Source organism: Lynx rufus, unplaced genomic scaffold, assembly GCF_022079265.1.
Source record: "Lynx rufus isolate CCGP_SWC_20201006 ecotype Redwood Valley unplaced genomic scaffold, mLynRuf1.p SCAF_18, whole genome shotgun sequence".
NCBI lineage: Eukaryota > Metazoa > Chordata > Mammalia > Carnivora > Felidae > Lynx > Lynx rufus.
Genome location: NW_025814832.1, coordinates 14545475 through 14560155, shown reverse-complemented (window position 1 = coordinate 14560155; position 14681 = coordinate 14545475). Strand labels below are relative to the sequence as shown.

General features: G+C 37.4%; 1 protein-coding gene across 1 annotated transcript in view; it reads left to right on the top strand.

Annotated features, from left to right (window-relative positions):
- Positions 1 to 14681, top strand: part of CLTC (clathrin heavy chain) — a 65099-nt gene that overhangs the window by 16631 nt on the left and 33787 nt on the right. Inside the window, exons 2-5 of the mRNA XM_047080935.1 lie at positions 6619 to 6826; positions 10517 to 10785; positions 11341 to 11502; positions 14544 to 14657. Coding sequence (XP_046936891.1) covers positions 6619 to 6826; positions 10517 to 10785; positions 11341 to 11502; positions 14544 to 14657 — 753 coding nt within the window. The remainder of the gene's footprint in view (positions 1 to 6618; positions 6827 to 10516; positions 10786 to 11340; positions 11503 to 14543; positions 14658 to 14681) is intronic.

Sequence of the window (14681 nt, the reverse complement as noted above, 5' to 3'; positions counted from 1 at the left end):
TATGTAAATATGTCATTCCTCAAAATTTCATCCATTAATTTTAGTATCCATTGATGAGTCTTCTCTGAATCAGTTATTGTGATACTTGCAAAAGAGTGACTGTTTAAAAATTCTATTGATTGGTCTTTCACCACTTTTTGAGAATTTTTTTTTTTAACTTTTATTTATTATTGAGAGACAGAGACAGAGCATGAACATGGGAGGGACAGAGAGAGAGGAGGAGACACCGAATCTGAAGCAGGCTCCAGGCTCTGAGCTGTTAGCACAGAGCCCAGTGTGGGGCTCAAACTCACAAACTGCGAGATCATCGCCTGAGCTGAAGCCAGATGCTTAACGGACTGAGCCACCCAGGCGCCCTGGTCTTTCACCGTTTTTAAGTTTGCTTTCTTTATAAGGAACAGTTTTTCTTCTTTTTTTTTTTTTTTAATTTTTTTTTTTATGTTTATTATTGAGAGACAGACAGAGCATGAGCAGGGGAGGGGCCGAGAGACCGAGAGACACAGAATCTGAAGCAGGCTCCAGGCTCTGACCTGTCAGCACAGAGCCCAACGCGGGGCTTGAACACACAAACCGCGAGATCATGACCTGAGCCGAAGTCGGACACTTAACCAACTGAGACACACAGGTGCCCCTATAAGGAACAGTTTTTCATTTTTTGTTAATTATTATTTTTTTATTTATACTAGTGTGGACTCCTGATTTCATGAACCTCTTTTAATTTATAATTGTCCTGAAAAGTAATTAATAGTATACATATTATAAAAGAAATGCTATCTTTCTGTAAGATCATTCTTGCCTCTATAACATTAGTTAGACATATTGAAGAGCAAAGATGGAAGAGGCTTTCACTCTTTAAGAAAGTTCTTTTATTTGAAGAACTTAAATTTAGTTGGATGATTTGACTTGGAATTATGTGGCATGGGCTGATTAGGAAACATTGGGAAACTCTGGTTTTGGAAAGGTGTAGTATAGAGGTGCGTGTGTGTCTTTTAACCAGGTGGCCTAAGCTTTTCTGCACATTGAAGAGTGAAATTCTATGGTTGCTTTACATTTTAACTTCTGGTTGTTGTTTTTTTGTTTTTTTTTTTAGTATTGAGCTCTTTAGGCTAAAGAGAATTTTTGATGGTACTGACCTTATGCCATCTGTTTGCGTTATCTTTCCCAACTTGCTCCCTCAGCAAAGGTGGTAGAGCATATTTGCCAAGTTTGTTAGAAAGCTTTAGCAGTGTTCCATGGTGCACCTAAAAAAAGGAATTAAAATAAAATAGGGTTACTTACTTTGAAAATGTTACATGGTTCCATGTTACATGGTTTTGAAGATTTTGGTTTCTACCTAACTTTAGGCAAATTAAAGAACAGAATTGAAAGTTTGTTGAGTGTAATTTCCTATTCTTTAAAAAGGAAAAAAATGGCATTTCACAGTGTCTGAGTAAGTTTAGCACCCAGAGACCACTAATCTATTATCAGTAGTTAAAAGATATTCACACCCAGAGTTACATCCAACCTGCAGGACAGCTGAATTAAGTAGATAAATGCAAATACAAGAAAAGCTAATCTTGAGCCTAAGTACTCTTGAGTTGTGTGTTCTAAAAGTATCTATTGAGCCTTTACCGTGTGTCAGACATTGTTCTAAGTGCTCTACATTAAACACAATTCTGGGAGGTACTGTTATCTCAGATGTTCCAGAGGAGGAAACAGGTACACAGATAACTGATTAGCCCATGATCATCGAAGTGACAAAACTGGCACTAAAATCCAGACGTTTTGTCCTTATGAAGAATCTACAGAATGAACTAATTTTGAATGGCACTTGTACTTTATAATCAATGTTATATATTTTTATAGTAATTGTCTAGTTGAGTGAAGAACCTTCTGTGTTCTCTAGATAATAGGGGGTCTGAAATACTATCTGTATGCCTCACTACAAAAACTAGAAATGTAGTGTCCCCACCCCCCCAGCCCCACACCCCCCACACCCCCCACCGCCCCCAGGCATGTTAATCCAAATTGGGGTGAGAGAGAGAGGAGAGGGAAGAAGAAACATTTTTGTATCATTTCTAAAATGTAACTCCAGGATTCTCCAGAGTTTTGGTTTGGCTGATTAACAACACATTGACTTAACTTTTTGGAAACTAATCTAGGCTTAAGTGTCAGGCCCTACAATATGCACTTATGGACCAGTGCCCAGAATGTAGTGTGGAAACCAAACGAATTGCAACATTTGAGTTGGTTTTCAGAGAAGTTGATAATTTGTATGGTTTTGTGCATGTGCAATTAGTCTTTTGTTTTTCTTTGTTTAAAGGAAGGATGGAAATCTATACTTTCATATACATAGGTTGTCTCTAAGATGGAAAAGCATCTCTAATTGCTGGGGGGAGAGAGGTATTACTGGAAGCATAGGTGGGTCACTTCTCAGTATACCCTTTTGTACTGTTTGAATACTTTGCCATATGCATATAACTGTTAAAAAAAATAAGTAACCCCTTTTCTTGGACCTAAGTTTATTGATTCCATATTTTTAATTAAAAAAAATTTTTAAGTTTATTTAGAGAGAGTGAGTGAGAGTGGGGGAGGGGGAGAGAGAGAATCCCAAGCAGGTTCTGTGCTGTCAACGTGGAGCCCGACAGGGGGCTCCATCTCACCAACATGAGCAGAAATCAAGAGTCAGACCCTTAACCGATTGAGCTACTGCCCCAACTCCATATTCTTTTTAATTTATAATAAAAAGTATAAGTTTTTTGAAGTTAAAAAAATTCTTACTAGAAATTTCCAAGCATATGTCAAAACAATATCCCCATTTTCAATAGTAGCAACATTTTGTCAATTGAGAATATAAAAAAACGTAGCCAGAATTTGGATATTATTATGTATTCTCTGAAAATTGCTGCAAGTTTGGAGACTCATATGCACTCTGAGTTTATTAGTGGTTTGTTGCACAGTTTCTGTGGTAGATTGCTCAGATACCATGAGACCTTTATAATTGACTAAGAATTTTGTATGGCTTGTGGTGTTTTGAAAATAAAACCTTTTTTGAGGGGTGTGGAGTCTGCTTGGGATTCTCTTTCTCTCCCTCTCCCCCACTTGCTTGCAGGTGCTCTTTCTCTCTCTCTCTCTCTCTCTCTCTCTCTCTCAAAAAAAAATAAATAAAAACTTTTTAAAAAACATTGTTGCTTTTTTTTTTTTTAAGTTTATTTATTTTTGAGAGAGAGAGAGACCGAGCACACAAGTGGAGGGGAGGGGCTGAGAGAGAGGAGACACAGAAAATCCCAAGCAGACTCTGCACTGCCAGCACAGAGCCCCATGTGGGGCTCAAACTCAAGAACCGTGAGATCATGGCCTGAGCCAAAACCAAGGATTGGATGCTTAGAAGAACTGAGCCGCCCAGGTGCACCCCCATTGTTGCATTTTAAAAGTTTAATCTATATAGATATTAGTAGACATAGTTGTCTAGTATAACCCTTTTATTTTTTTATTTACTTATATATATATTTTTAATTTACATCCAAGTTAGCATGTAGTGCAATACTTATTTCAGTAGAACCCAGTGATTCACTGTTAATGATGGTGACTTGCCCTATTACTGTGTGTTTTGGGATCTTTCCCTTTTGAATATGTCATAGGAAAATATGGGAAGAATTGGTGAGTATTCTGAGCACTCTCACTGAAAAAGGATCACTAGTAAGGAAAAAAATCTTACTGATCTTATTTGAAGAAGTAGAGTCAAATGTAACTTTCTCTGAACTGATAGGAATATGTCACTTGAAGTTCTGTCACTTAACAACTGGGAGAGACTTTGTAGAAAGGAGCAGTTTCCTATGTAGTTGTATAAATGGGCATTGATTATGTATGCTTTTTAAAATGTTTAAACGTGGAATTGGTGAGAGCTTGACACTTGCCTTTTGTTTAACTTTGTTTTTTAAATAAAGCATGGCTATTTCATATGGAGTATTTTGAATAGCACAGGACATTCTTGGTAGAAAAGATAAAAAATATATATGCATAGCTTTCTTGGTAGAATGTGTAAATGAAGAATGAGAAAAAAATATATGAGGATTACATAGATTGCAAGGAGTGCAAGAACCCCATCCATTTGTAACCAAAACTGCTTTTTCTTCAAATAAAACAACCCTGAGGTTGGAGGTCAGTGCCTACTGTTGACAACATGCTTTTCTGACTACATTTATTCGGGGACCTAGCTGGGAAGTAAGAAACACAGATTTCTTGACTTTCTTTTTTTCTTCCTCTACTGTCTTTCCTAATAGTTTTCTTTTCTTATAGTTGTCTTGCACCTGCCTCTGAAGAGTAATTTGAGATTCAGTTAGTTACTATTTGACCCACACTATTAGTTTTTACTCTTTCTCAACATTCGAGGACTTAAGCTGTGACAATTGAAGCTCAAAATTGTCTTATGTGAATGCTTGCTATAGTGACTTAGAAACCTAGAATTCTTCTTTTACAGAATAGTTTAGAAGATAACATGTTGCTCTTACACATATAGTTCTGGGTGGTCTGTAAGCCATTAGAATTTTTTCTCCACAATTACTAGAAAGGTTACAATGGAGGGGCGCCTGGGTAGCTCAGTTGGTTAAGTGTCCAACTTCGTGGATACTTCTACAATGAAGATTAATTTATTTACTATTACATATGAGCCAGTATGTTTTGATGTCAAATATTCACTATTAACAGGTTAAAATTCCCCTACAGGGCCGCCTGGGTGGCTCAGTCAGTTAAGCATTTGACTCTTGATTTCAGCTCAGGTCGTGATCTCATGGCTCATAAGATGGACCCCCACATGACAGTGTGGAGCCTGCTTGGGATTTTCTTTCTCCCTCTCTCTCTGCCCCTACTCTGCTCTCGCTTTCTCTCTCTCTCTCTCTCAAAAATAAATAAATAAAAAGAAAATTACATAAGTCTGAGGACCCATCCACTCAGAAAAATAGATGTCTGTATCTTTGAAACTAGTGGACAACTTGTTTTGTATAAGGCCTTCTGAAGCCCATCAACAATCCCTTCGTATGTGGTTGGGGTCCTCATTTATCTTCCTTCATTAGTTCTGGACCTAAAAGTTACTACAAAAGTTAAAGTCATGAAGAAATGAAAGTTAATAATTCCTAAGATTTTATTTTAACCAAATTTGTTACAAATTATTTATCAGCTTGTATACTTGCCTTGCATTGCAGCATATACTTGAATTTGTAAAGGTAGTTAATCTTCTACTTTATTATCATGTTTGTATTAATAGTTAGACTATTGCTTGACTCCTTGCCCTGGTATTCAGTAACTAAGTTATTGTAACTACACTTTGTAACTGGTTGTGCTTGCAGTCGTTGAAGTGAAAATAAAATGTAGTCTCTTAATCTTATGTTTTATTTTATTCAGAAGCTGGCCTAGTTATTATTAAGTGTGATTAGCAGAATTTGACAAAAGAATTTAGATAAAATACAGTTAACTTGGCTCAGGCCAGTCCATAAGAGAGTAGTGACAATGGTGGTCTCTGGGGAGGAAAATTGGATATCTGGGCGGTCACGGGCAGAAGGAAGACGTGTGTGTGTGTGTGTGTGTGTGTGTGTGTGCGGGCTTTTTAATTTTGCTTTGGATTTTGTTCCATGTGAATTTATTATCCGTTGGAAAAAAGGAAAAAAAAATGGCCAAGGCTAATGAAACCTTCAGTAACTTTTTAGCGGGACTTAATCTGTTAGACTACATTTAGGCACCAGAATATTAATGACCCACTCTGGTAGAGACCTTCTAGCAAGTGCCTTTTTCTCACACACTTACGTGGTTTTCAAAAACCTACCATCTTTAGATTCTCTATATTTATTTAGCAAATACTTTAATATCTTCTTAATATACAAAGCAAATCTGATTCCATTATTTTCCTTGTAAAAACCCTTAAGTAGCTTCCTTTGCCTTTGGAGACATTCCAGATTCTTACTGGGATACATTCAGCTTATCAGTTTTAATTCTTTGCTCCGCAAGCCTTTCATAGTCATATATCTGGACCTTAGTATTTGTTCTTCTGTTGAGCATTCTCTTTTCTACCTTCCTTGGACACATTCCCTTAGCTGTGGGCCGCCTTTAACCAGGTCCCTCTTACATATCTTTGTTTTGGCGCTTTTGGCAAAGCATTGCCAATTGTTTACGTGTCTGCTTTTGTTCCTTTACATAAGAACTCTGAAGTTTTAAATCTCTTTTTATGCTGAAGTTAATTTTCAGATTCCTAAAGTCCAGTACTTGTGAGCAAATGACTGCTGAATATTGAAGGGGCTAAGGGAGGACAGACCTTAAACCAAAAAAGGTCAATGACCTCAAATCCCCTGAACCACAAAAGGTAGCTGTTTCCTTTACCTTTTTATGTATTTGTTCTGCCTCTTAGTTACAACCACAAAGTTAACATATCTCTAGTTATAACTACAAGGCTATAATAAAATAGTTGAATGCTGTATTTGTTGGAAGAACTGAAGGTCCATCAATAGCCTCATTTGAATGAATAACGGAGTTGTTACTGTTGACCTTGAAGCATTAATGGTTAAATGAGGTAATGACAATACGTGAATATCAAGTCTTTCTGATTCACTTTGTAACATGACTTATTATGTTTTTGGTTTTTTTCCCCAGCTCCAGAATCTGGGTATAAACCCAGCAAATATTGGCTTCAGTACCCTAACTATGGAGTCAGACAAATTCATCTGCATTAGAGAGAAAGTAGGAGAGCAGGCCCAGGTGGTAATCATTGATATGAATGACCCAAGTAATCCAATTCGAAGACCAATTTCAGCAGACAGCGCCATCATGAATCCAGCAAGCAAAGTAATTGCATTGAAAGGTATAAAAGATTGTGGGGTGGTTTTCTTTCCTTTTTTTCCTTCCCTATGTATAATTTATTCAAATACAATAAAAGGATCTACCTTTTTTTGTATATTAAATTTGGTTAAATCTGCAAACTTGAAGCTATTACTAAATTTGATTTTAACTACTTTCATGACTTGGTATGTTTCTGTGAAATGTCTTTCTATTCAGCATAGATCTATTTGGAAAAATTTTGAGTTTTAGATTTAATGAATTTAAATTTTGTACCTCCAGTGTGATAAGACTGTGCTAAGTACATAAATCCATCTACAGAAGACAAATTAGTGATTCATATCCTGAAATAAAATATGCTTTAATATTAGCACTTAAACATTGCATATTGATAAACTTAACATTTATGTTGTGCCTTTTTTTATACTTCAGGTGTGTGTTTCATTTAGATTGTCAAGTTCTAAGAATGTCTTGAATTGGGTGCCTGGCTGGCTCAGTCAGTAGAACATGTCAACTGTTGATCTCAGGGTCATAAGTGTAAGCCTCACATTGAGTGTGAAGCCTACTTTTTAAGAAAAATGTTTTACATTTACACTGATTATTAGAAGTATATGTATATGTAGATGGGTATTAAAGCTTTGGAATCGGGGCGCCTGGGTGGCGCAGTCGGTTAAGCGTCCGACTTCAGCCAGGTCACGATCTCGCGGTCCGGGAGTTCGAGCCCTGCGTCAGGCTCTGGGCTGATGGCTCAGAGCCTGGACCTGTTTCCGATTCTGTGTCTCCCTCTCTCTCTGCTCCCCCCCCCCGTTCATGCTCTGTCTCTCTCTGTCCCAAAAATAAATAAACGTTGAAAAAAAAAAATTAAAAAAAAAAAAAGCTTTGGAATCAAGGGTATTAGAGTTTATTCAAAGTAACTTTTTAGTGTCACACAGTACAGAACTGTACAGCCTATCAGTCCAAGCAGTTCAAAGAACCTCATACTGTCTGGGAGACTATCTTAATTTTTTTCCTTTGAACTATAGAATGAGAATGTAATTGATCCCCCTTTTTTTAATTAAAAAATGCTTATTATTTTATTTTAATATTTGAGAGAGAACATGAGAGGGCAGGGATGGGCAGAAAGCAAGGGAGAAAGATAATCCCAAGCAGGCTCTGCACTGACAGCAAGTTCGTGAGTTTGAGTCCCGTGTTGGGCTCAAACTCATGAACTGGGAGATTGTGACCTGAGCTGAGATCCAGAGTCAGACGCTTAACTGACTGAACCACGTAGGTGCCCCAAATGTGTGTTTATTTTTGAGAGAGAGAGAAAGAGAAAGAAAGAAAAAGTGGGGCAGAGAGAGAGGGAAACAGAGGATCCAAAGCAGGCTCCTTGCTGTCAGCATAGAGCTTGATGTGGGTCTCGAGCTCACGAACTGTGAGATCATGACCTGAGCTGAAGTTGGATGCTAACAGACTGAGCCACCCAGGTGTCCCAGCCCTTTCAAACAGTAGTTTATGAGAAGGCTAAGTGACAAGCTGGCTGACTCTAAAGGCATTTAACTGTCTATACTTTGCTTTATTGTTTTTCTTCTTGGTAGTAGGAGGAGGCTTTAGGTTCCTAGTAATTTCTTGATAAATTTGTTAGGTGAGTTGTTAAAGGTGCTGAAGTGTTTAAACAGATTTTCTTCACATTATTTAAACTTTGTATTTAGTAGTAATACTGGTTAGGGATTAAATGCAGGGTTGGGGGCAAGCATATTCAAATAACTACGTCACCATTAACATATCCAAGATAGGAGTTGTTGATCTCATCTTAAGGAAAGGTCCCAGCTTTCACTTAGGGACGCATGTTTTATAGCAGCAAGCTATAAAACAATTGCTTCTGTTAAACAGTACACATATTATACTTTAAGGTATTAAGCTCCCTTCAGCCTCCTTAAAGAATTTAGATTCAACTGCTTAGCACCTCTCACACCTCTCTATTAAAAGGCCATCATTTTAATTTTCTCACAGTTCTTTTCTATTTTTAATGTTATTGTTATCTTATCACATTTCTTAATGCTTTCTTATGTGTGCAGATGGTGAGTTATCTTAAATTAGATTGTATTAGTTATTGTCCTGTTATATAAAAAGAATAAATTGGAAAGATTTTCAGAGCATTGTAATAGCATTGTAGATTTGTGCCTATATGTCTACACTACAGAGTTAAGCTGTTAACCCTCACCCTCTTCCCCCAAATCACCCTACATATATTTACTCCAACCCCTCTTGTGTTAAAAAAACAAAACAAAACAATAAAAGTCTGATTAGGGATTGGGAAAGGCAGCAGAGGAAAATAAGTCATTCCCTAATACTGCTTCCCTCTGAAGGGAAATTCTTGGCTTCTTTTTATAAACAGGACTATAACTAACAATTGTTCAAGTCTGGTTGTGGTTTACATATTGTGTGGGATGGGAATAGCATTCTTTGTTTTATGCAAGAAGTTTTTACATATGTGGTAAGAAGGGTCATGGTACAAAGCTATATGTTTTGTGTCCCATCCCATCACCCCTCCCTTGCTACTACCTTATAATTTTTGTTCTTCAAGAGCCAGATTCTCTGTGGCTCAGGAATGGAGTTTTCCTTAGTCTCTAAGGGCTAATCTGGGTTAGAGAGCCTAGTGATAGCTGTGGGCTTTGACCTCTATTAATTTAGACCTAATCACTTTTTCAGACTTATAGATTTCAAATTAGAAATATAAGCCCTTGCATCTGACTCAGTGAACTCTTAACACTCAAGGCAAATGTCATCCTTTTACCATTGTATTAAATGGATAAAGCTTGAATTTTGTTCTTATCTCCAGTATATTAACAGCATCTGAAACTGCCCTCCTTTGTTTCCTCCTCCTTTTTCTCCGGCACCTCCACCTTTCCCTGTGTATCTTAAACCAGTTTTAGCATGCACTTCTTTTATGTGCTAGTAGTGTAAGACTGAGTTGAGGTTGATCCTCCTTCAAAAAGCAGTTTCCACAAGATTTTATTGGATGGGGGATGACTGCCTCTTAAAAAGTAGACATTTTCCCCCATGTGTTTGTATCAGATTTGCTTTGTTCTGTGTACCTGCAACTAACTTAATTTATGCATAAAGTAAACCTTCTTTTTTTTTTTTTTTTTTTTTTTTAAAACTTTTTTTTTCAACGTTTATTTATTTTTTGGGGACACAGAGAGACAGAGCATGAACGGGGGAGGGGCAGAGAGAGAGGGAGACACAGAATCGGAAACAGGCTCCAGGCTCTGAGCCATCAGCCCAGAGCCTGACGCGGGGCTCGAACTCACGGACCGTGAGATCGTGACCTGGCTGAAGTCAGACGCCCAACCGACTGCGCCACCCAGGCGCCCCATAAACCTTCTTAATTAAAGCCTGAAGGCTACAATCTTGTTTTCCATGATTATTAAGTGAGCTATTCTTCAGACTCATTTTCAGTTGGGATTTAGAAATGTATAGCAGTCATCTATCTATTTAAAATGTCTGTTAGAGATAATAAAGTTTTTGCTTCAGCTGTAGATATAGATTGTGGATTTAGTCTTAGCTATCTCTACAAAGGTTGCTGCTCTAGTAGTGTCACTTGTGTAGTTGGTTATTAGTCTCCTAACAGAACCATTTTGTTTGAAAGTTACAAATCACTAGTCTAGCTATATAATAATTTATCCTGCACTTTGTTTTCTTAATGACTCACAATTCTTAATTTTGTTTTTAGCTGGGAAAACTCTTCAGATATTTAACATTGAAATGAAAAGTAAAATGAAGGCCCATACCATGACTGATGATGTCACTTTCTGGAAATGGATCTCTTTGAATACGGTTGCTCTTGTTACGGATAATGCAGTTTATCATTGGAGTATGGAAGGAGAGTCTCAGCCAGTGAAAATGTTTGATCGCCATTCTAGCCTTGCAGGGTGCCAGATTATCAATTATCGTACAGATGCAAAGCAAAAGTGGTTACTTCTGACTGGCATATCTGCACAGGTAACATTTTTCTAGATGTTTGATAAAAGGTATAGAGAATGAATGTTCTCAGAATGCAGTTTATTTTGAAATTAGGTTGTCTATGCTTGGTCCTGGTGAATGAGACTTATTTGGAAAGACTTTCTTTTTTAAGAAATAAAGGTTGCTAGCTTAATGGCTTTATGCTGACAATACGTTTTCAGAGTACTCTTACCAGGTGATTTTAGGTTTAGGTTTTACTTGCAGTTTGAGTGGATATTGAGTTCCTGTGTGAATGATTTGGAACTTATTATGGCCATTTATTGCAGAATGAGTTTTCTAATATATATTCTTTAAGATAGTGTAAAGAGATGGTTGTATATGAAGCACATTTTAAGTATTCATATTGTTTTAATGTAATGTTGGAGCCAATTTTAAATGAAGAGGTATCAAATCTACATTGAGAGACTACATTATAAAGAATTATAAATCCTGCCAAAAGTGATATAAAACATTCTAATTATTTTACCACTTGATGAATCTGGGAGTTATTGATTCGTTGGGTCTCCAAACTTTATTCTCTTTGATCCTTTGTAGCAAAATCGTGTGGTGGGAGCTATGCAGTTATATTCTGTAGATAGGAAAGTATCTCAGCCCATTGAAGGACACGCGGCTAGTTTTGCGCAGTTTAAGATGGAAGGAAATGCAGAAGAATCAACGTTATTTTGTTTTGCAGTACGGGGTCAAGCTGGAGGGAAGGTAAGTTTTGGCTTTGGAAGTTGTTAGTGAGCACTGATCTTTGTCTCTCTACTAATTAGTCCTCTAATTTCAAAATAGTCTTACCCTTCATTGTTAATTTTTAATTTTTTTTTTTTAATGGACTGTGCATGAATTTTTTAAAAAAATTTTAAAAATGTTTTATTTGAGAGAGAGAGAGAGAGAGAGAGAGAGAGAGAGAGAACGAGTGGGGGAGGGGCAGAGAGAAAGGGGGACGAATGATCCCAAGAGGGCTCTGCACTAACAGCAGAGAGCCTGATGCAGGGTTCACATTCACAAACCATAAGATCTAGGCCTGAGCTGAACTCGGAGGCTTAACCTACTGAGACAACCAGGTGCCCCAAAGTTGTTTTGATGTTGTTGTTGTTTTTTAAGTTTACTTACTTTGAGAGAGACCAAGAGAGTGTGAGCAGGGAAAGGGCAGAGAAAGAAGGAGAATCTCAAGCAGGCTCCACGCCGTCAGCACAGAGCCCATTCAGGGCTCGAACTCACATACTGTGAGATTATGACCTGAGCTGAAATCAGGAGTCGGATGCTTAATCTGCTGTGCCACCCAAGCACCCCGTTAATTTGTTTGTACTATTCAGATTTATGGTGACTTAGTTTGTTTAAATTCTGCTTCTAGTGATACATATCTAAAATAAAATGAATTAGTGTTTTCTTGTGATACTTGTCTAAAATGAGTAATGTTGTTTAACAACTTTTTTATATCAGCTCTTTAAGGGGCGCCTGGGTGGCTCAGTTAAGCATCCAACTTTAGCTCAGGTCATGATCTCACGGTCGGTGAGTTCAAGCCCCGTGTCAGGCTCTGTGCTGACAGCTCAGGGCCTGGAGCCTGTTTCAGATTCTGTGTTTCCCTCTCTCTCTGCCCCTCCCCTGCTCATGCTCTGTCTCTCTGTCTCAAAAATAAATAAAAACATTAAAAAAAATTTATATTGGCTCTTTAACACTATTTTTATTGCCTTTACCAAAGGCCTTTGTTTTTAAACTTAACTGTGTGTAAGAGTGATTAGGGTTGCTGCAATGTACATTTGTTTGCCTTACATCTGGAGAGTCTGGTCCAGGGGTACCTGTGTGGCTTAGTTGGTTAAGTGTCTGACTGTTGACTTAGGTCATGCATGATCTCATGGTTCAGTTTGTGAGATCCAGCCCTATGTCAGGCTCTGTAATGATAGTGTGGAGCCTGCTTAGGATTCTCTTTTTCTCCCTCTCTCTGCCCCTGCCCTGCTTACACTCTCCCACTTAAGCTCTCAAAATAAATTTTTAAAAAAATAAAAACATAATCTCATTCAGTAAGTGGAGCTCATAATCTACAATTTAAATGCCATAGGTGTCTAGATGGGTATGGACTACAATTTGAGTATTATCGTCCAAAGTCAGCTTCTCAACCCTGGCTGTACGTTGGAATCACCTAGACAAATTGAAGTACTATATATTGGGATTCTTAGTTACAGACAACAGAAAGAAGGCCTGGTTGGTTAGAGTATAAAAAGTTTAGTGAAAAGATAATGGATTATTTACATTTAGCTAGGAAGGTTTAAACCCGAGCTTGGAAAAAATGAGGAATAAAGGAGAATGGGCAGTAGTCATGGTCCCAGCCTAAAGCCCTGCCATAGAACTTTGGGGACTCAGCTACTGCTATGACTGCACTTCTGGATGCCACAGTTAGTACTGCTGGCTGTAGAAACTCATAAGATCGAGATTGCTTGAAATCTATAGTCTCTTAGCAGAGAGGGAACATACGCGCAGAGAGTTAAAATTCTGCCTAAAATTTCAGAGTAAGAATCCCTGAAGTGAGGAATGATCCAACCATCTTTTCAATATGACAAGGATAGAAAACATTGGTATTTATGTCTCAATTGGTACAATTTAACAAAAAGACACATAAGTTTTAGAAATCCGATCTTATCCTTAAGACATAAGGCTGAGACTTTTTTTTGAAAAGTCCAAAAACTTTGTCATTTTTCTAGTATCTGAAAACCTGTGCCTGAGCCTATAGTCTGCCATGGCTTTTGAAGGAAGACCCAGTTCTTTTCAGTATAGGTAGTTATCCTAATTAAGGATGAGACCCTACAAGTTTCATATGGTATATATCTTGGAAACCATATTGTTTTCTTGTTTGAGTCCGTTCTTGACATGACTAAGCTAAATATATAATACTCTTTTACTGAGATTATTTACTTTCTTTTGCCTGGCTGATGTACAGCATCAGATATTTTAAACCAAAATATTCTCATCCATGAGGTATATGTGATTAGAGAGACAGTTTAGGTGTATATTTTCCATCTGTGTTAGAGTAGATGTAAAGGCAGAGAAGGATTTAACAATTTAAGTTAGAGTTCTATTTGGAAATACTAAATTATCATTGAAACCCATGAGAAGGTGCCTTTGTTGGTAATATATTACCATTCTGTGTCCTTAATACAAGGTAGATTGAGGTATGATCCCTCTAACTATTCATTTAACTTTTTAAAGTTTTTATCTTGAAATAATACAAGGACAGCACAGAGAGATGCCTATGTTCTTTACCTAGTTTTTGGTTACATCTTACAGAGCTATATAGTACAGTAGAAAAACTAGAAACAGATGTTAGTACAATTGTGTTATTCTGTGTCATTTAATAGGAGTAGATTCATGATACATACTATCTTCCCTCCTGCAACCCCTTTTTAGTCACACCCACTTGCTCCCTTCTCCCCCCACATCTGTAACTCCTGACAACTACTAATTTACTCTCTGTTTGTATAATATGTCACTTCAAGAATGCTATATAAGTAGAACTGTCTAGCTTGTGACCTTTTGAGATTAGCACTTTTTTTTTTCACTTGGCATAATGTCCATGAGACTTTTTTTTTTTTTTTTTTTTTAACTGAGGAGTATTCCATGCTATGGTTGTACCATAGTTTAATATTCACCTATTTTGGGACATTTGGGTTGTTTCCAGTCTGGGGCTACAAATAAAGCTGCTGCGATCAACTGGTAAATGATCTAGATTTATATCAATTTTATTTTCTTGTGAACAGTTACATATCATTGAAGTTGGCACACCACCTACAGGGAATCAGCCCTTTCCAAAGAAGGCAGTGGATGTTTTCTTTCCTCCAGAAGCACAAAATGACTTTCCTGTTGCAATGCAGGTATTTTAAGTAAAACAAATGGAC